General features: G+C 44.2%; 1 protein-coding gene across 3 annotated transcripts in view; it reads right to left on the reverse strand.

Moving 5' to 3' along the window:
- Window positions 1-26,863, reverse strand: part of TNFRSF19 (TNF receptor superfamily member 19) — a 90,846-nt gene extending 63,983 nt beyond the window's left edge. The window contains exons 1-3 of one of the 3 annotated variants that reach the window (XM_027557575.1): window positions 26,601-26,863; window positions 5,497-5,596; window positions 3,257-3,367 (exon numbers count right to left, since the gene is read on the reverse strand). In XM_027557575.1, the coding sequence (XP_027413376.1) occupies window positions 3,257-3,367; window positions 5,497-5,562 (177 nt within the window). In that variant the 5' untranslated portion in view covers window positions 5,563-5,596; window positions 26,601-26,863. Of the gene's footprint in view, window positions 1-3,256; window positions 3,368-5,496; window positions 5,597-18,116; window positions 18,280-26,203; window positions 26,299-26,600 lie in introns of those variants that run through there. The other 2 variants (XM_027557578.1, XM_027557576.1) reach the window with 2 other exon arrangements.
- Between the last annotated feature and the right edge of the window lie 744 nt (window positions 26,864-27,607).

Below are 27,607 nucleotides of genomic sequence, written 5' to 3' on the forward strand. Positions count from 1 at the left end.
GATCTAATCCCATGAATCTATTTCTCACTTCCACTATATAATCATAAGGGATTTGATTTAGGTCTTACCTGAATGCTCTAGTGGTTTTCCCTACTTTCTTCAATTTAAGTCTGCATTTAGCAATAAAGAGTTCATGATCTTAGCCATAGCCAGCTCCCGGTCTTGTTTTTGCTGACTGTATAGAGCTTCTCCATATTTGGCTGCAAAGAATATAATCAATCTGATTTTGGTATTGACCATCTCGTGATGTCCATGTGTAGAGTCTTCTCTTGTGTTGTTGGAAGAGGGTGTTTGCTATGACCAGTGCATTCTCGTGACCTGCTTCGTTTTGTACTCCAAGGCCAAATTTGCCTGTTACTCCAGGTATCTCTTGACGTCCTAGTTTTGCATTCCAGTCCCCTATAATGAAAAGGGCATCTTTTTTGGTGTTAGTTCTAGAAGGTCTTATAGGTCTTCATAGAACCGTTGAGCTTCAACTTCTTCAGCATTACTGGTTGGGGCATAATCTTGGATTACTGTGATACTGAATGGTTTGCCTGGGAAACGAACAGAGATCATTCTGTTGTTTTTGAGATTGCGTCCAAGTACTGCATTTCGGACTCTTTTTGTTGACTATGATGGCCTCTCGATTTCTTCTAAGGGATTCTTGCCTACAGTAGTAGAGTGGGTTTCCAGAATCTAATACTTCCGGGACATCGTTACCTTCACTTTTACTCTTTTTCCCTTAATTTGTCCTGGACATTTTTAAAATGAGGAAATGGATCATAAATACTAATAAACAAAAAGAGTATGCATAGGAGAGCTATTCATTGCTTCCTTTTGTTGCTGTTAATGAAATATAGTTGGACAGCTATTGCAACAATCAGGGAAAATTACTCCCTAATGAAAAATATTTCTTCTGGCTATCCATGGGAAATTATGAAATATGGAAACTACTATCAGTTAACCTCAGAAGATGAGTTTTTAAAAAAAATTTTGGAGCTGATAGAAACTTCATCTTCATTCTCTAGATAAATGATGAAGGTTAGTGAACGGTTTCTTAGAAATGACTTAACTCATCTCTTCAAATCTGTGAGTTTTCATTCTGATTTAAGAGAGATTTGGAAAAAGAACTCTGAGGAGTAGAAACACCGCTATTTTCCTCCCAGGCATGACTGCATTCTTAACTTTGTCGATAGATTCCAGATATGCAGTCTGCCATTATAAAGGACCTTTTTACAACGGACAGGGATTACAAAAAACATCAGTCAGGGTGCTCCAGTTAACCTGACTTTGCAGAGTTCAAAACTCAGCCAGTTTCTGCCCAGACGGAAGGCCCAGGAGGCTGAAAGTCATCGCATATTAAACACAACACTCAGGCCATCCACAGAATTACTTGTGGAATGCATAATTCTTTGTTTCCCAATGTTTGCAGATCATCAATCAAAAGTCTATGAATGACAAGACTCAACTTCAGAGCACAGTGGACTGGAGGGGAAAGGACTTCTCTTTGAAAAGTCACTTAAAGAGACATTTTTTGTTTCTTTTCTAACAGGAAGATCTTGGTGCATTATTTAGAACAAAACGATACATCAATTGTCCACAACCGTAACATCTTCGAAAAGTCAGTCAATAAAGCAAATATGTGCGTAGCTTCCAAGGTGCTCAGGACAGAGAAGGGCCCCAGAACACCCAAGATGCTGCGTCCACCCTCTTAGAACACGGCTGACTCATAAGCAGTCCTGAAGATGAGTCTATTTAAGATGTTCCTGAAAGGAGCTTATACTCAGCATGCTGCTGCTGCTAAGTCTCTTCAGTCATGTCCGACTCTGTGTGACCCCCTGGACGGTAGCGCACCAGGCTCCTCTGTCCCCGGGATTCTCCAGGCACGAACACTGGAGTGGGTTGCCATGCCCTCCTCCAGGGGATCTTCCTGACCCAGGGATCGAACCTGCATCTCTTAGATCTTTAGCATTGACAGACCTGGGAAGTCCATACTCAGCATGGGAAAAATAATAATCACACTGGCATTGTTGAAAGAATGTTCAAAACTCTGGCTTGGAAAACAACTCCTCCCTTGGAGCCTGGTTACTTAAGACACTGTTGGACTCTGCTCCTTGACTAGCAATGGTAACCTTCATCTTAAGAAAAAGAAGGCCCAGTAAATAGGAGCATTAACATATTCTGCTATCAATGCTTTATTTTTAAGTCATTAGTAGAATGTTGATTCTTTTTAATTAATGCAAATAAACCTTAATGATTCTTTTTTTTTTCTTTAAGGAGATTGTTTCAGGGCTTCTCTGGTGGCTCAGTGGCAAAGAATTCTCCTGCCAATGCAGGAAACAAGGATTCAATCCCGGATCCAGGAAGAATCAACTTGGTACAGAGCAACAAAGCCACAACTGTTGAGCCCAAGTTCTAGAGCCTGGGAGCCGCAACTACTGAGCCCACGTACCATGACTACTGAAGCCTGTATGCCTACAGTCTGTGCTCTACAACAAGAAAAGCCATCACAGTTGAAAGCCCGCACACTGTGACTAGAGAGTAGCCCCTACTCTCCACACCTAGACAAAAGCCCATGCAGCAACGAAGACCCAGCACACACAAGAATAGATAAATAAAACTATTTAAAAAATTATTCTATTGAAGTATAGTTGATTTACAATGTTATGTTAATTTCTGCTGTGCCACGGACTGATTTAGTTATACAAATATATACATTCTCTTTCATGTTCCCTTTCATTGTGGTTTATCACAGATTATTGAATATAGTTTCCTGTGCTACACAGTGAGACCTTATTGTTTAATGATTCTATTCTTTTAATAAAATATGGTAAACATTAAAGTATACATAACTATGAGGTATGGTTACCAGAATCAACTTCTTTTGTCTCAGTGAGACACGTGAATCGAACGTATTGAGAAGGGAATTGTTCAGTACTTGGCTAAAGGAGGAAATCATCACCAGTCATCAACTGAAAAAGAATTCAGCTGATAAGAATGCATTTAAAAAAACACAGACGTGGGGCTTCCCTAGTGGTCCATGGTTGAGAATCCACCTTGCAGTTCAGGGGACCCATGTTCGATCCCTGGTCGGGAAACTAAGATCCCACATGCTGCAGAGCAACTAAATCCGTACGCCACAACTACAGAGTTTTCACACTGCAGCAAAAGATCCCGCGTGCCACAACCAAGACCTGAGGCGTCCAAGCAAATAAGCAAATAAGTATAAATAAAAAACACAGGCATACGACTGTCCCACGCACCCAACAGTTACCTTGGACAACTCCATGCCTGGCCCACACTGCTTGCACAGAACACAGCTTCCTGACTGGTCCCTGAATTCCTGCTGTCCACAGTCTCCTGTTTCACAAATCACTCCACATGCCTGACAAAAAACATTTCACAAAACGTTATCTTAAGGTGAGGTAATTCTGTTTTTCACAAAAAGGGAACAGTATCTTCAGTATTATCGACATAACCACTGAAGGTAAACATTAATTCAGAGTGAGGCCAATTCAGTTTCCACTTTAGGAAGGAAAACCACTTTCTGGAAAAGTCAGCGAAACAATTCAAGCCCGAGTCCTCTCTCTGCTTCTGAATGAGAACTCCCCTTTTCTGGAATCAATCGCCATCTTCTTCCTACACATTTGTGAACGCAAGGTAAAAATTGCTAGAAGCTGTTCTCTTTTCTAAGTGAGAAGATGACTTAAAAGAACAGATATGCAGAGACCCAGGGTACTTCTTCAACTGGAAAAATTCTGAATTTAAAAATCGTATTTTTTTTTATTTTTAATATAAACATATTCAGCTATAATGAATTGAATAATAAATAAATAAATGGAACATATAGACTGGCCTCAAGAACTCTGCTATTATCTTTTAGACATATCTAACACCCAACTTTGGTGCAGAAGTTTCCACCTTTTCAGTTGAATTACATTTACTTAGAGTCCATCATTCAAAAAATTCTGACAATATTGAGATCAGTAAAATTCCTAATAATTATGATGATGACAAAAATGGCCAAATCCTCTGCTCTTCAAAGTTAAAGTGTTACTTTCCTATTGATTGCCATTTTGCCACTTAATTGGGACCTAATAATATCCTTTTTCTAAAAATTGAAGTATTGGTGATTTTCAATGTTGTGCTAATTTCTGCTGTATAGCAAAGTGACTCAATCATACATACATATTTACACACACATATATATGCACAAATGCTAAGTCGTTTCAGTCGTGTCTGACTCTTTGCAACCCCATTGACTGTGGCCCGCCAAGCTCCTCTGTCCATGGGATTCTCCAGGCAAGAATACTAAAGTGGGTTGCCATGCCCTCCTCCAGAGGATCTTCCCAGCCTAGGGATTGAACTCACATATCTTACATCACTGCATTGGCAGGCAGGTTCTTTGCCACTATATATGCATATACTTTATTTTTTAATATTCTTTTCCATTATGGTTTATCACAGGATATGAACATAGTTCTCTGTGCTATACAGTAGGACTTTTTGTTTATCCATCCTATATGTAACCGTTTGCATCTGCTAACCCTAACTTCCCATTCCATCCCTCCCCATTGGCAACTGAAAGTCTCTTTTCTATGTCCTTACAATATGCTTTGGTTCACAGCATAGGTCTTAATGGAAGGACTATCTACTTTGCAAAAACAAAGGTTGTAAGTTATTTTCAAGATACAGACTTTATTTCTTATTTTACCTAAAGACAGTTAAGTTCATCTTATATGCACTCATCCTACAAGAGTATGTATATCTGCTTCTTAATAGCTGATGTTTCATTAAAAAGTGTTGGAATTAATAGAATCTCAGACTGGTGACAACATTCAGTTCAAACTCTCATGTCAAGCAAAGGCCCCCTCAGTAATATTCCTGATGCTAATTCTGTTGCCCTAAATGAAAACTGAGAGCTTCAGGAGGCATGGGCGGAATAGAGACTGGAGTGTGCAATGCTCTTTACATGGAGTTGCATAGAACGGGCTTTAGTGGTGACAGCATGGGCAGTTATTCAGTACAAACTGCTTCCACTTGAAGCAAATATCTACAACAATGTCATCCAACCTTTTTAAATAAAATCCCAGCCTTATTCTCTAGAGTAAGCAGGAGGGAGAATTCAAGGTGTGGTTCAAGATCATAATTTGGGGCTAAAGGTCTAGTAATCACCTCCAGCCTCTCTTAACCACACTTGACAACCAATCTTAGAGGAAAGTGTTAGTCGCTCCAGGAGTCACCTGCCTGTAAGCCCAAGAAGCATCATTATCTTGAGGCTACAAGTAATGCCATGACTTCATGATCTCATTGAGATTGAAATAAATAAGTGCAATTATTGCCACAAAAGTCAAGACCCAACAGCAACCTCTGACTTATTAATTAAATGCAACAATGATAAAAGGAATTTGAAAGAAAAATTTGAAGATATGGGGTTAAAAATGGGAAATAGATTGGGTACTAGTTCTATGAATTTTTCCGCTACATTCTTATGAAAGTAAAGAGTTGACTTACCAAACAGGCTAGTAAAACTACAACCGTGAAAGATTTCTGTTGCCTGAGTAGCACGTTTGAAGCCATTGCTCTTATTAAATGTATTTCTGGTTGAAGAGCTCTAAAAGAGAAGAAGATACAGTTAATGTTAATCCAGGAGTGACTGCGCTTAGTATTTACTACACAGTGCTACCATTTACTATATACACTAGTAAAACATGATACTATTTAGTATATTAATAAAACAAAATATCATTTATGTTTTAAAAAGAACTCATCTTTTTCAAAGATACCAGAGATAAATACTAAACAATTCTTTAAAAATTTAGGTTATGAGAACTGAAGCTTTGTCAACCTACACAGTACATAGAAAACACCTACGGGCTCTGAATTCCTAGGCTACACATGCCTTTATTTTCTTTCTGTCCAAGTCTCTACAGTGTCAACTTCACCCAGCAGAAAATTACATTCAAACTTACAGAAACTTCCCATTTATATGGGTTTAGTCATATAGGATGATACCGATGATAAAATAACTAACACATGCTAAGCACACGCCATTCTTAGCAGAACTCATTTCATCTTCACAACTACCCTAGAAGGTGGATGCTGTCGTTATCCCCACTTTAGAGATGAGGAAACTGAGGCTCATTAAGGGCTGAGTCACTTGCCTCGGGTGACACTAGTGGTAAGAGGCAGAGCTGGACGCCAACCCCGCTGGGTGGCTCCAGTGTCCCCATGACAGACACCGTGAAATCAACCTGCTCCATTTAATAAAAACTGCGTGCTTGTGTCTCAGATCTTGAGCTTCACTAAGAAGCGGGAACAACTAACATCTGGCATTTGTAAACTCTTCCCCAAACCAGTACAGCGCAAATTATCTACTAGCAGAAAAATGAGCATTTATTAAAAACAAAAAAAACACCTAAAAATCATTTATAAGTGATGAACTGGAGGCACTACCCTGACACTTCAAGAAGAACAAACTAAGCCTCTTTCTCTTTGCCAAATGCAGAGACAAGTGTGTTTTGTTTTGTTTTTACAGACTCACGCCATGTCAAGAGAAGAGATTTATTTGAACATTTTTAAAAAGTAAAGACTCATCTGTACCCTCCACCAATCAGGCAGAGGAACAGTGATTCAGTTTCTAACAAGAACTCAGAGCAGATAGCCTGACTACTTGGAAAGAAACCAGAGCAAAAATCAAACAGCTCAAGAAAAACAGCAACAGTAACAACAAAGGAAGCAGGCTGAGCTGAGCAGGCTGCCGTCCCAACTGTGGACCAAACAGCCAGCCCAGGGCACCCCAGCCCCGCCAGGAGGCTGTCCAGGTGGTCGTCCCGGCTGCCCCAGCAGGTCCAAACATCGGCAACAAAAAGTCATTTTTAAATGTGGTTGAGTGAATAACCCATTTTGAATGAATTCAAACAGCTTTTTTTTTTTTTTTCTTTTTTTCTTTTCTAGCTTCTTGATCACAGCTTTTCTCAGCCCCCCTTGCATATCTCAAAATCATCCAGCAATTACCCAACCATGCAACCTGCTGCTGTGTAGACACAGGATAGGGGTCAGAAGATAACATCACATTCCCTGAATGGTATGCTTCAGGCTGTCTCTTTCCCAGCAGGGCCCTCAATTTTTTTAAAGATAAAAAGCACAAAACCTATATGGAATTAAACTAACACAGAAAAGAGGTTATAAATACCAAAGTATATACATAGAACACGAGGAACAAAGAGATTGCTAGAGTCTGGGCACCGTTGTTATTGTTCAGTGGCCAAGTCGTGTCTGACTCTTTGCAGCCCCATGGACCGATGCACACCAAGCTTCCCTGTCCTTGACTATCTCTCGGAGTTTGCTCAAACTCATGTCCATTGAGTCAGTGATGCCATCCAACCATCTCATCCTCTGTCATCCCCTTCTTCTAGAGTCTGTGAATAATCAGTCTATAGTTGAGCGTCCAGTTAGGACAGATAACTCTACTGGGGCTTGGTGCTAATTACTGTGGAAGGCAGACAAAACATGCAGCATCTTCTTGTAAAGATGACTGATGACACACACCTCAACCTAGAAGTCAAGGCAATTCGATTCTGACTTCACAAGACATGCCCATTTTATGTACGAAAATAAATATGGCAAAATATTATCTATGATTTAGGTTTATACTGTGGCAATCTGGGGGATTTTTTACCCTCTTTATCCTGAACATTCTTTGTAGTATAAAGATTTCATTAATAATGAAACAAACACATGTATAGTGCTTTGGGGGCCAAAAATGTAAGTAACATGATCCTTCTTAAAAGTTTATAAATTAAAAAAGGTGATGAGATAAAAACCATACATATACTACCCAAAAAGGAGAACACTGAACAAAGTACTATGATTTTTGCATCACAAAATTTTTTTAGATGATATGGTATACAAAAATTAATGAAACTAGATCCAATGTGCTGATTTATATTGGGTTAGCCAAATGTTTCGGGCTCCCCGTGTGGCTCAGCAGGTAAAGAATTTGCTTGCAATATGGGAGACCTGGGTTCGATCTCTGGGTTGGAAAGATCCCCTGGTTAAGGGAAAGGCTACCCACTCCAGTATTCTGGCCTGGAGAATTTCACGGCCTATACAGTCCATGGGGTTGCAAAGAGTCAGACACGACTGAGCGACTTTCACTTTTTTCTTTCACCCAAAAAGTTCATTCAGGTTTTCCCATAAGATGTTATGGGAACTTTCTGGCCAGCCCAAAATATTATCTTCCCAACACACACTAAACTGAGTAGTTGAAATGGGAAATACAAAAGGAGCACTGCTGCGCCTGCATTTCCAGGGGCACAGTGGGTTTGTGCCTGCAAATCATCTTCTAAACTCCTTGGCCAGACACCTATGCCCTTTTCATCTGCCCGCTGGCCTAGAGGTCTCATCACTGGTCCCTGCCCACGCTGCCCGCCCAGGACAGCCACACCCTGACATCCACCCTTCTGCTGCATGCCCGTGATCTTGCTCCTCTGGGTCTGGAGAGCCTTTCTCCTTCTGAGACCCTCCAAGAGCCAGCTCAGTGACCACCCTGCTGAATGCTGTCCACAGCCAAGCAGAGGGAAAAACGCGGCTCTCGTTGGCCCCACAGCCCTTTCCACATTCACGGACAAGACCCACAACACTGCACGGCAGGTCCACTCCTCAGACAACACGGTTCTTCACAGCAGGGACCACACCTGCGACTCCGTTCCTAGCGTCAGGCACACCAGGGTGCTCAGCGAACGTGTGCAGAATTAAGTGGATGAAGAAGCACAAAACAATGAAAAACACTTCGTGGAAAACACCTGAGATTTGGTTGCGGATAACAGATCTAATTCTTCTGTGGTGTACAGGATAAACATTTTTTGTTTCAGACAAATATACATATATATGTGAAATCTTACTACCTGCTCAAGGCATTCAGTACATTAAATTGCATGCTCAGCCACTTCATAGGTGTCTGACTCTTAGTGACACCATGGACTGTGGGCCACCAGGCTCCTCTGTCCATGGGATTCTCCTGGCAAGAATACTGGAGCAGGTTGCCATGCCCTCCTCCAGGGGATCTTCCTGACCCAGGGACTGAACCCGAGTCCCCTGCATCTCCTGCACTGCAGGCAGATTCTTTACCCGCTGAGCCATCAGGGAAGCCCACATTAGATCAGGAGACAGGATTAAATGACATAGTGATGTATTTTTAAACATCTTAATCCACTTTAAAAATGCAAGCTGTCATTCACAGAAGATTTCTTAAACTGGGAACTGGGGGCTGAAATGTGCCAATGAACTATGTTACTTCTCTTTTCTGTGGCTTCTCTTTTAACCTGGCTTTTTATACCAAGAGGCTGAGAAGTAGTTTAGGCTTGGGCGGACTATCTATGGAGTGGCTATGGTGGTATAAAGGCCAAGTTCAAATAGTCTCCTGCAGGTAAACCCAGATATACCCATTTGAATGCGGAGTTCCAAAGAATAGCAAGGAGAGATAAGAAAGCCTTCCTCAGAGATCAATGCAAAGAAATAGAGGAAAACAATAGAATGGGGAAAACTAGAGATCACTTCAAGAAAAGTAGAGATACCAAGAGAATATTTGATGCAAAGATGGGCACAATAAAGGACAGAAATGGCATGGACTTTACAGAAGCACAAGATATTAAGAAGAGATGGCAAGAATACACAGAAGAACTGTATAAAAAGATTTTCATGACCCAGATAATCACAATGGTGTGATCACTCACCTAGAGCCAGACATCCTGGAACACAAAGTAGGCCTTAGGAAGCATCACTACAAACAAAGGTAGTGAAGGTGATGGAATTCCAGCTGAGCTATTTCAAATCCTAAAAGATGATGCTGTGAAAGTGCTGCACTCAATATGCCAGCAAATTTGGAAAGCTCAGCAGTGGCCACAGGACTGGCAAAGGTCAGTTTTCATTCCAACCCCAAAGAAAGGCAATGCCAAAGAATGCTCAAACTACCACACAATTGCACTCATCTCACATGCTAGCAAAGTAATGCTCAAAATTCTCCAAGCCAGGCTTCAACAGTACATGAACTGTGAACTTCCAGATGTTCAAGCTGGATTTAGTAAAGGCAGAGGAACCAGAGATCAAATGCCAACATCTGTTGGATTATCAAAAAAGCAAGAGAGTTCCAGAAAAACTTCTACTTCTGCTTTAATGACTATGCCAGAGCCTCTGACTGTGTGGACCACAACAAACTGGAAAATTCTGAAAGAGATGGGAATACCAGACCACCTGACCTGCCTCCTGAGAACTCTGTATGCAGGTCAAGAAGCAACAGTTAGAACTAGACATGGAACAACAGACTGGTTCCAAATCGGGAAAGGAGTAGGTCAAGGCTGTATATTGTCACCCTGCTTATTTAACTTATATGCAGAGTACATCATGAGAAATGCTGACCTGGATGAAGCAGAAGCTGGAATCAAGATTGCTGGGAGAAATACCAATAACCTCAGATGACAGATGCAGACGACACCACATTTATGGCAGAAAGTGAAGAAGAACTAAAGAGCCTCTTGAAAGTGAAAGAGGAGAGTGAAAAAGTTGGCTTAAAACTTAACATTCAGAAAACTAAGATCATGGCATCAGGTCCCATAACTTCATGGCAAATAAATGGAAATAGTGAGAGACTTTATTTTTGGGGGGCTCCAAAATCACTGCAGATGGTGACTGCAGCCATGAAATTAAAAGTCACTTGCTCCCTGGAAGAAAAGCTATGACCAACCTAGATGACATATTAAAAAGCAGAGACATTACTTTGCCAACAAAGGTCCATTTAGTCAAAGCTATGGCTTTTCCAGTAGTCATGTATGGATGTGAGAGTTGGATTCTAAAGAAAGCTGAGCACCAAAGAATTGATGCTTTTGATCTGTGGTGTTGGAGAAGACTCTTGAGAATCTGTTGAACTGCAAGGAGATCCAACCAGTCTATCCCAAAGGAAATCAGTCTTGAATATTCATTGGAAGGACTGATGCTGAAGCTGAAACTCCAATACTTTGGCCACCTGATGGGAAGAACTGACTCATTTGAAAAGACCCTGATGCTGGGAAAGATTGAAGGCAGGAGGAGAAGGGGATGACAGAGGGTGAGATGGTTGGATGGCATCACCGACTTGATGCACATGTGTTTGAGTAAGCGCTGGGAGTTGGTGATGGAAGAGTCGGACATGACTGAGTGACTGAACTGAACTGAGGAAAACCCACCATAATTGAAAATAGCCTGCAGGTAATTGGGAATGGTCAGGAGAAAATGCAGCCAGGATCCCTGGGTTTTCAGCAAAGTCACTCTGAGATCACACATCTGTAGAGACAAAAACAAGCCCTTTCTGTGGGGTGTGGGAGGGTTTGCTGAGATAATGCAGGGAAGCGGCACAGCTGGCAGCCTGGAACAGAGTAAAGGCTTAAAGGATGATGGCTGCTGAGGATGCCATGGTTTTTGTTGCCCTTGGGAGCATCACTAACTAACTGTGGACCTGACCCGAGTCTCCTCTTCTCTGAACTGGGTGCAGTGACAGGACTGCCTCCAGAATGGCTGTGAGCAATAAGTGAGCCTGACAGCTCTGAGACATGACTGTTCCTGGCACATAATAAGTGCTCAATACGGGTCAGCAATGGGTGCTGACATTATTGGGCCTCCCAGTTGGATCAGTGGTAAAGAACCTGCCTGCCAACGCCAGAGATGCAGGAGACCCGGGTTCGATCCCTGGCTCGGGAAGATCCCCTGGAGGAGGGAATGGCAACCCACTCTAGTATTCTTGCCTGGAGAATCCTCAAGGACAGAGGAGCCTGATAGGCTATAGTCCATGGGGTCACAAAGAGTTAGACATGACTGAAGCTACTTAACATGAACACACCCTGCCTTTGTTAATGACATTACCCTTGAGGAGCAAATGATCCAGTGTATTGACAGTCCCTGAAGGCTGCAACCTGCTGGACAAATGTGGGACACCCAAATGGTCACGATCGACCAGGCAGCATTTCAGACCTCTGGACCTGAGGCTGCAGAGGGTGTTTGAAGACAGAACAGGGCCAGTGAACTAGGTATTCACAGCATCGAGGACCATGTCCGTGCTCTGGACAAAAGACAGCTTCTTTCCTCACTACCTACTCTCTTCACGAGGTGTTTATCCCCATACAAGGGAGGACACTGAGACCCAAAGGACACATGGACTAGAAATGGTGGAAACCAAAGAAAACTCATTCCTGGTGACCCTAAGGCAGGGCTCTGGGCACTATGCCAGGCTGACTAAGGGTTGTACCCACCCCAGTGAGTATCTAAGACCCTTAGCTCTGTAGGACTCCACCAAACTGATCGATACTGCAAAGCTGTACAACCACTTAAATAAAGTGTTCAGCAGTGCAACCCTTCATCCCACCAGCTCTGATGGAACAGCTGTTAGTGCCTGCAAGGAGGAGAAGCCACCTGAGGGAGGGTGCGGTAAAGGGGCGCTTGGCCCGAGCTCTTGGCGGAACAGAGCTGCTGAACCTCTTCAGACTGCCCGACCAAGAACTATTCAGAAATAAACCATTCAGCCGGTGGAGTGTTCTAAGCGTGACCTTGAATTTCCTGGAATAAAATGAAATCACTTATGAAATGTGTTGGCATTCATAAAAAAAAGAAGGAAAATTTAATGGAATAACAAGCATGTAAGTAATAATGTTTAAAATAAAAATAAGGCAATAAAAAGGTATTTACTGAAATTGCTTTTAACTTCTGGGACTGGCCCAGGTAAAGAAATGCTTTTTATAGATGCCAGCGTTCTGTTTATCTGGGGAAGGACCTGACAAGCACAGAATATACACATTATGAGATTATGGACAATGGGTCTGGGCTTCCCTGGTAGCTCAGAGGTAAAGAATACGCCTGCCAATGCAGGAGGTGTGGATTTGATCTCTGGGCCAGGAAGATCCCCTGGAGAAGGAAATGGCAACCCACTCCAATATTCTTGCCTGGGAAATCCCATGGACAGCGGAGACGGGCGGGCTGCAGTCCTGGGGTTGCAAAGAGTCAGACACAACTTAGCAACTAAACAACAATGGGCCCACAGGGGCTTTCACATTTTGCCTCAGTGTCCAGACGATACGTCAACTAGCAGTCTGGTGCCTGTTTTTCCAAAATGTGTGCAGAGAAACCAGCCGCGGCAATCAGAAGAAGACCAAAGATGTCTGGTGTACAGGAATCCAGGCGTGTGGGATTGCTGTCTCGCCATCTCCAACAACAGCAAGCAGGTGTCAAGAGAACCAGGCAAGCAAAAACGAAGAGCCCAGAGCTGGCAAACACTTATCAGCGGCAGAGAAAGTGACTGCTTATCAGATCAAGCTTCTCAGCCTGCTCATTTGAATGAACGGTAACTAACATGGAGGCCACCTAACTGCCAGCCCCTGGAGAGGGTAAATCCACAGGTGCGGAAATGAAAGGCATCCTCCTCTCCTTGCTGATCCAGATCCCGAAGACCTGGGCTGGTGCATGTGTCACTGGGCAGAGCTCAGGGTTTCCGGGAGTGGCTGGGAGCGGCAGCCCCAGGCTTCCCCCGTCTGAGCCGGGCAGACCCACTGGATCTGAACCACGGGGCTGCTCCAACCTGCAGATCCCTCCGGCTGCCCCTGCTTCTGCCCCCGGGCTCTCCTGCACTCGGGGCCTCACCTACCACGCCTTCCCTGGATCTGCCACACTGGGTCTCCCTAAACCTAGTGTGGGCGCCCTCCCTTGGGCTCCTAAAGCACCCTGGGTGCCCTGCCAACCCACAGGGTGACCGTCCGGTTCTTTTCTCTCTCTGTTGCCCTTGAATTGCATCTTGTCAGGACGCATCGCTTCTTTCAGTCACTATAGCACTTAATTTTAAAGATCAGTTTTCATATTAAAAATGAAGACTTTCCCTGAAAACTGAAAGCCTGGCATCCACAAGTCCCATGTCAAGGCGACCCAAGCTCCAGCTGAGCAGCTGCCATCCCATCCACTGAGGAATTCAGGCCTTGGGGGCTATGGTCCCCACCTCCCCTGTCGTCACAACCTTCCTGCATCACCAGCCAAGCAGTTAAGAGTTCATCACCAGTTGGGGTTGGAGTATTTGGTGATCAGAACTGTGATTTTGCTCTAGAACTGTAACACATCCAAAATATGTGCGCAATACATGTTGAAGCAATGAAGAAATTCATTAACTAGAAACAGTAAAATGTTAGGGTTGTCATAAGGAGTAAAATAATATAAGGGGAAATGTGTGCGACCGACCACACCTTGAGCTTGAAACGTAAGTGATGGTGGGAGAGCACGGTTCAGGTGAGGAGGGTGTTTCTGAGTATAGAGCTATAATAATAACAAACATCCCCAAGGAGGAAGAGCTCGTGTGACCTTTCCAAATTTTAACAATTCAGTAACATCTTCAAGAATGGTCCTTATTTTTGATCTTATAAATGACCAAAATATATGAATCTTAAAATGGTTCAAATAATCTAAATAATTTTTTCCGAGAAAAAGTTGCTTAATTTTCTTTTTCCCCTCATATTTCAAAGCCATTTGATTTATTATCTGACACGCAGAGCATGCAACAGGAAAACATTTTCATCTAGTAAAACTATTCATACACTAGGTCATGAAGCCACAACCAACTCATACATTTTTCCAATATGCAATAAGCTGAGATATTTTTTTAAGAAATTAACATTAAACTGGCAGGCTTACAATTTATAAAATCAGCCCTGAAATGACGCCAATGCTACACGTACGGCCTCTTATATTTTAATGGTGGAACACAATCATAAATGGCTGAGGATAATCTCAGTTCCATATGCAAAGAGAATAAAAAATTAATTAGAAATCTAGGGTGCTGCTATTTCCACACACGGCAACAACCTCTAGCTGCTGGCTCTTCTGTATCTTCACCTTCAGTTTCACTCTATCCTGAAAATTGTTCTTCTTACACAGTAGAATTTGCAGCCCCTTTTGCGGCCTAGAAAACTCAGGAAAGTATGCGGTAATAAAAATATACATATTGTTGTTGGCTGGGAAGTGGGAATGATTTCCCTTTTCAAGACAAGAAATATTTTCTACTAAAAACTCTACAAGCTTTAAAATGTTCTGTTGCCAAATACAATACCTTCAATTCCTTCAAAGTTCAAAACCATTAGGGGCCACTCACTATCAGGCTCCTACAATTTTTTTTAACAGAAGCTGATTCACTTTCAATTTTTACTTTCATGCATTGGAGAAGGAAATGGCAACCCACTCCAGTGTTCTTGCCTGGAGAATCCCAGGGACAGGGGAGCCTGGTGGGCTGCCATCTATGGGGTCGCACAGAGTTGGACACGACTGAAGCGACTTAGCAGCAGCAGCAGCAGCAAACTAGGATAGGTTTTTTGAAAATAATTCTTTTTATTTCTCTGAGTTTTAAACGCTGTCATTTTTGCCTTAGGAAGCCACAGTGTTCTCAAAATGTTTAATCAACTATCATACTGTAACTGGGTACTCTTCCCCAACTTTACTAACGTTTTTCAGTCCTAAAAGACAAATAGGACAATTGTAGCATCAGGGTCTAAGGGACCCCAAACATCCATACAGTCTATTCTAAGAGAATTGTGCATAACAATGTCTACAACACAGCTGTTTAAATTTTTACTTTAGAAGTCTGGACAGATTCCCAAACCCCTCTTGTAGCATGTGCAGAGTTCTCCGTTATAAATGGCCTCCATTCTTTTAGAACTTTCTCATCTTAGAACCATCTGAGCAGACAGAGGGGAAGAGTTGGCTGAATAACATTTAATCTTCAGGTAGACAAGCTCCTCTGGTATATAATTGCTGAGGTTGGCTGTCCTCCTTTTAAAACCAGCTCTCAAAACTCCAATTTAAAAGGCACATATTCTGTGATGTGTGGACTACGTGATAACCCAATACTGTTTAAACATCTTACTTCTAAATGTAAACAGTTGAGACAGATAAAATACGATGAATGAACTCACTGCTCAGCCAGTAAATCATGAAAGGAAATTGCGTTCGTACTGCTTGACTGTTCTTTTTCTTCAGCCAGAAGGTCATTTTAGAAAGGTTATGAACATTTAAGAATCAGCTGCCATGAGACAAACACCTCTCACTGTTAAGCTGTTCCTGCTCTCTTATCACATGAGCAGCTGTCTCTTTATTCAGGGCATATATTTATTCAACCTGTTGTCGACAGACAGAGCATGCTGGCCTTTTCCAAATCTTTAAATGCTTGACTTTAAATACTGATTTATCAGATTTAAGAGGACTTGGCTATTTTCCTTAAAGATCCTTCAGTCTTTGTTTGTGCTTTGTTAATTTTTGAATGGCTCATCCGGTTGCAGAGGACTGGGTTAAGCTTGGGTTTGGATGTTTAAATGGATGAAAAAGGAGAACCAAAGTCTCTTCAGGAGTGTTAGCAGAACTCCACATTCAGATGTCAAATGTCCCCAAATACCCTGGATTCACATATTAGAGCTACAACTAGTAAATTAAATTAACATACTAAGCACAGCATGTAATTATTACATGTATGTACAAATACATTCTATGTAAGTTAAACATCATCTGAGGTTAAAAAACAAATTTTCTGTTCTTTTAAAAAGCCTCTTAAATGTTAGCAATGTTCTTTATTCAAGTCATCTGGGTAGGAAAGGCACTTTACAATTTCAAGTGCATAAAAAAGTCTCCCTATGTGCTTACCTTCAAATTCAAAATTCAGTCTGGACTCAGAGCCTAAAGACACTCCCATCAAAGAAACAAATAAATTCCATGAATGTCCCAGAAAACGCTAATACAACATCCTAGAGTCAGCACTTAGTATGGAAAAAATTCCAAAGTACTTAAAGACACCTGGCCTCCATAACAAAGTAGACCTCATGAGACACTTACAAGGGTTAAAAAGAAACAAACACAGAGCTCACGATAAAGCACCATGTATTCATGCCAAGGGAATATTTTCAAAGTGAAACTGCATTTCTGTGTTTTGTATTACTGCCAGGACTTGATAAATATTATGTGAAGAAAAACTCTTTTCAAGTACTGACATCTCTGTGAATGATAACTGTCAAAAACTGTTTTCCAGGGTAGGACTCTATTCTCACCCCCTCTAGTTATGTATCTTTAAATTAGATGATAAAGTGCTTGAAATAAGACATGTTTTTAAACTACATGAAAGAAGCATGGCAAAGACGTCTAAGGTGAAGCTGTACAACAGAAAACAGAAAGAGTAAACCCTGAACTAATGCAATATAATCTTCTCCTTTGCATATAGGTATCTGATTATGAAATAACAACACATCAAAATAAATTCTTCTGTTTGCCTAAGTCATGTTTAACAGTAACTGTTTCCTGTTTATATAAAGAAATTTTCTTCTATTGTAAACAGTAAAGGAAAACTGTCACTGAAGTAAAAACCACCCATTCATAGTTTGAGTTAAACTATTTCAATTAAAGAAATACCAAACAATGGCTACTGGTCTTGTTTGTCTGCAAACTGAGTCCTTTTTTAAATGAAAAAAACAAACAAGGACATGCATTTCCTACAATGGTAACTGTAGGTGTGACGCATAGCTCTCTACCAACGAAACAGATCGCTGCAGCTGGGTGCTTGCAAACTTCCTTCTCAAGAGGGAATGATCTACATCTCTATGCCATTGAATGACAGGAGACCCCTGACCAAGGCTGCGAGAGCGGCCCCGTGCATCACCGTGCCGGCACCTCCTCCCTCCCGGGCTCTCACACCGCCTGCCCGCCTGCAGACCGCTTCCCGCCGGGAGGGCTGCAGCGCCCGGTCCAGGCCGGGCGAGCACACACTTGCACGCACACACACCTTCGCCTGCGCGCAGCATTCTGTTGACTAGATCCCTGCACAGAGGGTCAGCGCGCTCGGTCCGGTCGCCCACGCGGGCCGGGGGGCGTTCCCCCAGCTCCTGCATCTCCTTGCCCCCCGCCGTCAGCCCTCCCAGGGGGTCGCCTCCGCCGGCCCTGTCCTCCCGACCCCTGCCCTGCGCACGGGCAGCCCAGGGTGGCACCCCCTGTCTCCACCCTCGGCCGCCTCCTCTCAGCGCGCGTTTCGCGGGGATCCGCCGGGGCGAGGGCTGGGACAGCCGCGTGGCGTGGCCGGGTGGGCTGCGGGCACCTACCTTCCCCGGTGCCTGGAGGCTACCCCGCAGGTCCCGACAGCGATCGGAGGCTCAGGGGCGCGCGGCACGCGGCGCGGAGCTGGGCCGGGGTCGGCTCCTCACTCGCGCGCCCTGCACTGCCCCGCGCCGCGGCCCCGCGCTCCCCGGTAGCCCGGCAACCGCCACCGCCTCCCGGCCCCGCCCACCCGGGGCCCCGCCCACCAGGATTCCCGCCCACGTTCCCTCCGGCCCGCAGGCTCCCGGCGGCGCCACCGCTTGCCCTGCCCACGTCTGAGCCCCGCCCACCCCATGGCCCGCCTACATCGTGGCCACACCCACCCCTCGGCCCCGCCCACAGCAGAGGCACCTCACACCCCCTGGGCTCCAGGCTGTCCCCACCGGCCCCGGGCACCTTAGGCCGCAGCTGAGCCGCCTGTGGCCCCCGGGGCTGCGGGAGCTGTTGACTGCATCCCGCAGGCGGGCCTGGGCAGGGCGGAGAGTGCTCATCCGGACCGCCAAGAGCGGGGCTGTGTCACTGCCTGCGGCTAGAGTGGCACCCTCGTGTCCACCTGGACGGGCTTCCAGGCTTCGTGCCTCTGCGCTGCTCATCACCTACCCTGCGCCCGCCTCTGGGCCAGGAAAGGCGCGGGAAGCCACGTGACACGAGTGCAGTGGGTCCAGATCACCAGGACCTGGCCCACCGGGCTCCTCCCCACTCACAGAGGCTTTTCCCGGAGGGTCCAAGGGACACTGGCTTCCAGAGGGCCCGGTGCACCCATAGGTCCAGCGCGGTCTGATCCAAGCTCCCGGGGATCCAGGCCTCCACACGCATCTCGTGAACGGATGGTGTCCAAACTTCACTTTGCACACTTAAGAAGCGGAGCTAAGGGTGCCTACTCCGCACCTTCGGTGGACGAAGTAAAAGGACCAAGTACAGAAAAAGTTTTTCCGCAGTAGAATGCTATAGAAATGTAAGCAATTATCGTCATCTGGCCAGTGAGTAAGTGGACAAACTTCTCTCCAGCCCAGGATGCCACGCAGGCATTGCGTTGGTGCAGAGGAGCGCACTGCTCCCTTCGTTGGCTTTATTCCCTGGCAAAACTTCACGTTCCTTTGAATGGAACCAAATCCTATGTTTCCTTTCTGTACCCCAAGGCCCATAGTAGCCTTCAACAAGTGTTTGTAGATTGAGTACGTTGCTACAGTTAGTTACCCATACGCATGACCCCACACTGAAAATGCCCAGTGCAGTACTAGGCAGTTGTGAAAAATACTTTAAAAATATCCTTCCAAGTGTCAACCTCAAGGTTGTCATGGCCGGAATAGAAACTGCAATAATAACTTACTTTTAATAATTTACAAATGATATACCCTATCCTATTTGAGGACTTTCTGGGTGGCCCTATTGGTAAAGAACCTGACTGCCAGTGCAGGAGTCATAAGCAATGCCGGTTCGATCCCTGGGTCAGGAAAATTCTCTGGAAAAGGGAATGACAACCCACTCCAGTATTCTTGCCTAGAGAATCCCATGGATGGAGAATTCTCCAGGGCTACAGTCCATGGGGTCACAAAGAGCTGGACATGACTGAAGCGGCTTAGCATGCACGCACACATTATACCTGAAACTCAAGGTGAGCCTGAATTTCCCAAACCTACCTGTCAGCTGTGATCTGGGACCACAATACTCCCTGAACTTCACTCACAAGCTCCCTCTTAGATGGTAGTCACCTGTTTGTCTAACTGGACCCCACCTCCCCGAGGGCACCTCTTATTTTCTTGGTAGCCCAGAGCTTAGCACACAGGGGATCCTCCATCTACCATCCTTAAGCTGACTTATTGCTGCTTCTTTGTAAGGTCTCACACATTCACCCTTTTCCCTCTTTCTCTCTTAACCCCATCACCTCAACCACAGTGCAGGCCCTCCGCACCTTTCGCCTGAATGCCCTGCCTTTTCAAACCTCCTTCCCCACTACCCTGTCCAGCCCATCTGTCTTCCTCCTGCCTTACATCGTGGTCACTGACCAATGAAAAGACTTACAAGGATTCTTCACTGTGAAGAATGGCTTCTCCATCCTTTAAATTAGCAGTCAGGGATTTCCAGGTCTGGGCTCCACCCACACCTTCAGCCTTATCTTTCCTCCCTCTAGACCGACCACTTCATATTCCGGCCAAACTGGTCTGCGTGCCTTGCCTCCAGTGTGCCCTGAACTTGCCCTTCCTCTGCTCCCCAAGCTTCCGCTTCATGCTCACCTCTTTCCCTCACCTGACTCCTTCGCACGCCAGAAGCCACAGCTCTCACGAGTCTCCCTAAGGTCTGAGGCCTTCTTAAGACAAGGACAGCACTTGCCACATTCTCCCTCCTGCCCTGTTTCTGTGAGTTCGCTTTCTTCCTCAAGGAGTTAAAAGGAGTTCTGCTTTCAAGAAGTGGCATATTTTGCTCAAACGTACACCTTTGATAGTATCGAACGTTCACATGAATGTTCAGTGTTTTCTGAGAGGAATTTAATCTGCCAGACCAGGAACTCCTTTGTTTTCTTCTGGCCTCACTTTCTGCTTGAGACAGTAGCACATTACTTCGTTCAGTCATTTTGCACTATCTCACATGTGCGTGGCTGAGTTTCCCCTGAGCCCACTAACTCTCCATGGACAGGTCTGATGGACACACCCGGCCGCTGGCATTTCACATTCTGGCCTTGGATGCTAAATCGCCACTCACTAGCTGTATGCCCTTGGAAAAGTTACTTGACCTTCCCAAACTTATGCTTCTTCAACTGCGAAAGGCGTTGTTCCATTGGTCGTTGTTCAGTAAGATAAGGGATGCAAAGAGCTCAGCCCAGTGTCTGGCACACCATCAGTGCTCACTAAATGGCAGCCTTTTGTCAGGCACACAGTGCCAAGCATCAGAGATCTGTGATAACCCAAATGGTGCTTGACATGAGGAGCACTGAATGGCTGCACTGTGACTATTGAGTGCATTTTTACTCTTTTTGTTTTAACTTTTTGGCATCTGGGGCCTTAGTTCATCGACCAGGGATGGAACCCACACCCGCTCAGTGGAAGTGTGGAATCTTAACCACTGGACTGCCAGGGAAATCCCACATGCATGTGTTCTCAGTCACTCAGTGTGACTCTTTGGGACCCTGTGGACCCAGTAGCCCGCCAGGATCCTCTCCTCATGGGATTCTCCAGGCAAGAATACTGGAGTGGGTAGCCAATCCCTTCTCCAGGGAATCTTCCCAATCCGGGGATTGAAACTGTCTCCAGCATTGGCAGAAGGATTCTTTACTGCTGAGCCATCTGGGAAACCCAGGGAAGTTCCACACTGGTTGTTATTAATGAACTGAAATTTTACTGACAAAGCTAAATTCTTTTTTTTTTTTTTGGCTACTGGGGATTTAGGGATCTTAGTTCCCTGGGACCAGTGATCAAACCCTGGTCCATGGCAGTGAAAGTCCAGAGACTTAACCACTAGACCACTAAGCAATTCCCTGAAAGAGCCAAATTCTTAGGAGGATTTTGGTAGAGGTGTAGTTTTAAAGATAACGTTAAGAGTTGGCTTTCTGAAGCTAGTTTTAGCAATAGCTAGGCTGATTTGAAGTGTATTTGTTTAGAATATGTTCCTAAAAAAGTTGAACCAATGAAGTTAACAAACCTCTTGGGAAAATAGTTTCCGTGATAAGCTAGCTCACTGAAATAAAAGTTAATGAAAAATTGCTTGACTTTCAAGTAATTTTCAGCATAAAACACTATTTCATGGGGGAAAGGAGCAGAATGCAAGTCACATAAGAATCGTGAATTCTGTCTGTTCCTTCACAGTGCCTGGTGCATAGTAGGTACTCATTAAAAATTTGTTGAATGAATGAATAAATAGGGGTAAAAATCTCAAAGAGTTACAAAGTTTGCCAAATATAGTTAGGAAAATAAAGGGGAATATAACAAAGACCCAAATATTTAAGTAATTCCCAGCACCCATTGCTGACCATTGATGTCAGACCATCTGTGTAGGGCGGGGGCCTGACAGGGAACAACTTGTCCAAGGTCACACACCAAGTTAATAACAAAGCAGGATCCAAAATCCAGGCTTCCTGACTCCTAATATAATCATCACCATACCAAGAATGCATAAATTAATATATGTGGCTTAGGGCTTCCCCGGTGGCTCAGATGGTAAAGAATCTGCCTGCAATGCAGGAGAGCCAGGTTTGATTCCTGGGTCGGGAAGATCCTCTGGAGAAGGGAATGACAACCCACTCCAGTGTTCTTGCCTGGGAAATCCCAAGGACAGAGGAGCCTGGTGGGCTATAGTCCATAGGGTCACAAGGAGTTGGACATGATTGAGTGACTAACACAGGCCAAGGAGGGTATTTATTCAGTTGATATAATGTCAAACTCATGACATCTATAGTACAAAATTGCTATAAGTTGCAGCAGGTGCACTGATCCTGGTGAGTTTATGACACCACGTTGGTCAAAATCTTCTTCTGTGTTTACTGAGAGAAGAAACAGGCCATGATGCTCCTTTTCTGCTTCCCAAGAAACACAGGGGACTGACTCCTCTGTACATGGTGGGATGAAGAAGCAGGCTTACTGGGCAGCAGCCCCCAAGGCTAGGCTGTAGGGCTGTCTAAGTCCTGGGCGCCACTGACAGGATGGAGAAAGCTATGCTTCTCAGAATGCTTCTCAGAGAGGGAGCAAGTTGTGTTGGAAGAATTGGTCTGATCAAGTCGCTCAGAACCCCCATGTTATCTCCCTCTGCCCCCTCATCAAAGGGCAGAGTTAAGTCACAATGGGTGATGCTGAAGTACTTTGCAAGCAAGGATGGGAGAGATGGTCAGGCTGGAGTGGTGATTTCAGCCAGTGAGTGGACCTGAGGGAGCATGGCCACCAGGGAGCCTCCTCACGCCCCCTTTCGTAGCCCATTCCTCTAAGTAGTGCTGACAACATGTAAAGAATCACTCCTTAATGGTGCACTGGTTTCTGAAAGTTTCCAGGGTGTCCTGGACTGGCCCTGCTATCACAGAGAGTCTGACCAACCACACCAATGAAGGATGCATGAGTGTGGTCCAGTCCTGAAGCAGAGAAAGAATGACTTAGATCCTGAGGTCCTTTATAGTTGAAGATTCTAGGCCAATGATGGAAAAATTGATCAAAAAATTCTAATAACTCTCATAAAATATACCAAACAAAATTTTTTTAAAAGCCCATTCCCCTCCTAAAATTTTGGCTGTAATGTGTGCTAAACAGTCAAGTTCAGCTCCATGCAATTCTTATAACAGAATTAACTGCCCAGCCCTAAAACAAAAGAACCTGAATTGAAATCAGACTCCAGTGGTGCACTTAATTAGTCCTGTGAGCTTGTACTTGATATTTAATCCCTCTGAGACTCACTTTTCTCATCTGTATAATTGCAGCGACAAAATTAATTGCTGGAAATGAGATGGTATCCTAAAAATACTGTCAGAGTGCCTGACACACAAGAACTCCATAGATATAAGTGAATTAATAACTAGTGCATTAATAAATGCTAGTGAATGTTACTAAGTAATAATCTGTAAAGCTTTATATGAAATCTTTATGAGGGTGATAACACATGAGAGATAGCTATTTGGCCTTGAGATCAGTGTATATGTGAAAAATTTATAGTCAATAAATAAATTTATTCACAAGAGATATATTCTTTTTTTTTCCAAGAAAAAAATCCCAGAAGGAGTTAGTGAAACTTGCTAAAGAATTCTTAATATAATCAAATGTAATATGAAATATATATCATGTACAAGCCCATGTTGAATCTGTAAACTGAAATCTCACAAAATCCCACTGGGACTCTCCAGGAAGGAATAACAACCTTTAGTTAACTATTACGTCAAACTTTTCACTTTCACTGATATCCTTCAAGAAAGTATCAATTCCTTGGAAACGCAAAAAGAATGTGCATATAATGTCAAAATATGTGCATAATATATATGCCCACCTGTATCTACACATACACAAGTATATATAATTCCACATTGCATAGATATATTACATTTTTGTGAAAATTACTTTAAATGTTCTGGTAAATTGCGTGTGGCAGTAATTGTGTTCAGACTGCTTAGAAACACAGAAGCAACAGCAACTGGGAAATCAGAGGACTGGTCCAGTTGACTGACACATATCTCATGGAAACAAAAACTACACAGCAGAAGGAAGTGGTTATCTTGATCTTCAAACTAACCCTGTTCTCCAGTCAGCAGTGCATTTGTTTTAGCAGGTGTTGGAAAATATCCACGGTGAACTGGGAAGGACACAGGACCAAGACTTGGAAAACTGGCCACGTAACTTAATTAAGAAAGTCAAGTGACTTTTCCATAGTCCTAGCTTCCTCATCAGTACAATAGCTATAAAAATTCCACCCTGCTTATTTCAGGAGGACGATCTGGTCCACTCCCTCATTCCCCACATGAGAACACTGGGGAGTGAAGTGAATCCCTTAAGGTCACATAGCTGCTCAGTGAGAGAATCAGGACTAGAAATAAGTCTTTTGAAGTCTTAGAGTTTCTGCAGTAACAAAGCTGCCATTGAAGCATCAGATAGGAAAGGGCTTTGAAGAATGTAATGTAAGGGTTTTCTTCAGTGGAAAGAAATCTTACCGATTTAAATCACAGTCAAAATCAACATAAAGCAATCAGTTCAGAGATGACTTTTAAGACTGTACCTGTACATTTAGCAATAGGCAGCCTTCTTTTAAAACCAAATACAATCTGCTTCTTTTCTCAACCAAGACACAAGATGTAAACAATTCCCTGAATTAATTCAGACCCTGAAGTGGATTTTCAATGACTTGACTTGCCCAAGCAAGCTCTCTGCAAAGCCTAAATTAATCAGATAATTGCCAATTCTCCCTTTTGTTTTCTGTTGAAAAAGTGCGTGTTTGTTAGAATGAGCCTAGTAGCAGAATAATAGTCATTAAAAAAAATTGTAAGTCCCAAATCTGAACTAAATGACTGAGTTCTTAAGCGCACTATTTCTTTAGGCATCTTCTCTTTAGTCATTATTTTAAAAGTTTAATTTTCTTTATCCTAATTATTGTTTTATTCTAACTATTGTGAACATTATTGCTGCAATGTGATGTAAGGAGGACTTTATCAGCAAACAAATGAAAAAAAAAAAAATCAACCTAAGCTGATCATTCAGGATTTTGTGAACATGCTTTGTCACATTGTCAGTAAAACAAAAATTTAAATGCCTGTCTTGGCATGACTAAAAACAGGAGTTAAATCTTTTAAATTCTTACTGATACATCTTAAAAATAAAGTCAGTTTGGTATGGTTTTAAATAATCTCCACTTAACAGCTATCAGTTTTAAAATTAAGTAAACAATGCTAATTATGCTCCTTCAAATATCAAGAGGAAAATTTAGAAAGTAATTTAATTAATTGGCTCTGAAAAATTAATTACACATGAAATGAGGCTCATTAGGCCCTTCCGGTCTCAACAGAATTTCTGACTAAAAAATAACTGATCTCATCACTTATACTTGCTTTGTGGTTCGGCTGGCATTAAATAGACTGCCGTGATGATACCTACTCTACCCAAGTAAAACTAAGACCAAAACATTGAAATGAGCGAATATGAACACGGTGCTCTTACATTTCCACTGTGCACGCGTGATCATTGAATTGACAAGTTAACTTGTAAATTCAGCACAGCCATATACTTTGGTTTTGCCATACTGAGTGTAAACTAAAGGTAAAATGGGACTAAAAACTGTGTAACATCGTAACTGTTGATCACCCAGTTTTCATAAACAGTTGGCAAATTTTAACTCACAACAGCTGTCACTGCATTAAAAGTACATGTCAGTTTAAGAATATTAACCTCCAGGATGTGTCTGCACTTGAGGCTCGTGCAAAGGTTCCAGAAGATCACCAGAGGATTTCTTTTTAAACCAAACTCAGTACAACCTAACCCTCCCTGTCTGACAGTTCTTAAGTTTTACCCAGAAAAGGGCTTTAATCGTACTTGAATGGCTCTCCAGTGCTTCCTTGGAGGGGACATACTGCATAAGGAAATGTATTTCTTAGGCCAGTGTCTTGGAGGTGAGAGAATAAATAAAGAAACAGTATTACCAGAGATGCAGTGCTCTTTTCTATGAGAAAACAGGAAAGCATTGGCATCCATGGAGTCCCTCCGCCTGTATACTGAGTACAGCAACTTGTAAATAGTTAGAGCGGTTACAGCCTGCAGACCTCGGGCTCTGCAGCGGCGGGGGAGACGGCTCAAGTTAGCTCCCTCCCCTTCGGTCCTGTTGGAACAACTCATTTCCAAGTAAAATGTGCGCGGCAGATTGCAAACCCTTTGTACAAACTACCAAACCGACCCCGGAGTATCGGATTTCCTTTCATCCACACACACACAGAGTACTCAAGGACAGAAATGCTCGTGGCCCCCTAGACTAAAACCCTCTTTTCTGAGAACACGCAGGAAAAGTGCACCGAAAGCCACAACAAACAGAAATCGCTGTACCTTCAACGTGCTGAACTCTTTCCAAGGACTCACCACCCTTTTCGGCAACTGAGTTTCTCCTTGGCAGCCCTTCTGCGCCCAACGCTTGTACCTTCCCAAAAATGTATGTCGGCACAAGCCCAGACGAAACCTCCAACCCGGGAAAAGAAAATGAAGCCTGCAGATCAAAGGCAGACGAGCAGGGAGATGAAATGCCCGTAATCTGATCGGTGATCAGTTGCCGCACATCAAAGGCAGGCCAAGTGGCTGTGTGCGTGTGTATGTGTGTGTGTGTGTGTGTGTGTGAGAGAGAGAGAGAGAGAGAGAGAGAGAGAGAGAGAGCGCGCGCGCGCGCGCGCAGGGCTCTAGGAACGCTCCTTTCAAGCAGGTAGCCGCCCCCACGCCTCCCCGCCCTAGGATTCTTTTGTTTGACCCGGATCCCGTCGTTCTCCTCTTCCCTGGCACCCAGGAAGCCCCCTGCGGTGCCCCCCAGCCCGGGCTGAGAGTCTGGGCCCGCGGCGCTCGGGCCCCCGCGCTGCGCCCGGGCTGCGCGCTGGGAGCCTCGCCTGGTGCCAGCCGGCCGCGCCGGGGCCCTTTCATCTCTCGGAGCCGCGGGTCCCATGACCTCACCGCCTCCTGGCAGGACGGCCGCCCGCGGGGAGCGCGCCCGGGGGCAGGGCAGCCGCCTCCGATCGCGCCGCGCGCCCGCCGCCTCGGCGGCAACTCCTGGAAGCTGCTGCGGGGCCACTCCGTGGGGAGCGGACCCCCGAGCCGTCCTGGCTGCCAGAGACACAGCCTTTATCTGCCCGCGGTGCGTCCCGCAGAGCCGGCGTCCAGTCTCCAGGATGGTTCCGAGAAGTAGTGGGGACCCCGAGGGAGAGGGTGACCTCTCTCTTCAAAGGCTGTTCCGGCCTTCCCTGTGACCAGTCCTTACGGATTTTGAGTAACCTGTCTTTTCCTTGAAACTTAAATTATGAGACGTTGCCAATATTAATCACCGGCGCTTTAATCAAAGTCATTAACGAGCA

The sequence above is a fragment of the Bos indicus x Bos taurus genome, chromosome 12 (assembly GCF_003369695.1).
Source record: "Bos indicus x Bos taurus breed Angus x Brahman F1 hybrid chromosome 12, Bos_hybrid_MaternalHap_v2.0, whole genome shotgun sequence".
In the NCBI taxonomy this organism is placed as follows: domain Eukaryota; kingdom Metazoa; phylum Chordata; class Mammalia; order Artiodactyla; family Bovidae; genus Bos; species Bos indicus x Bos taurus.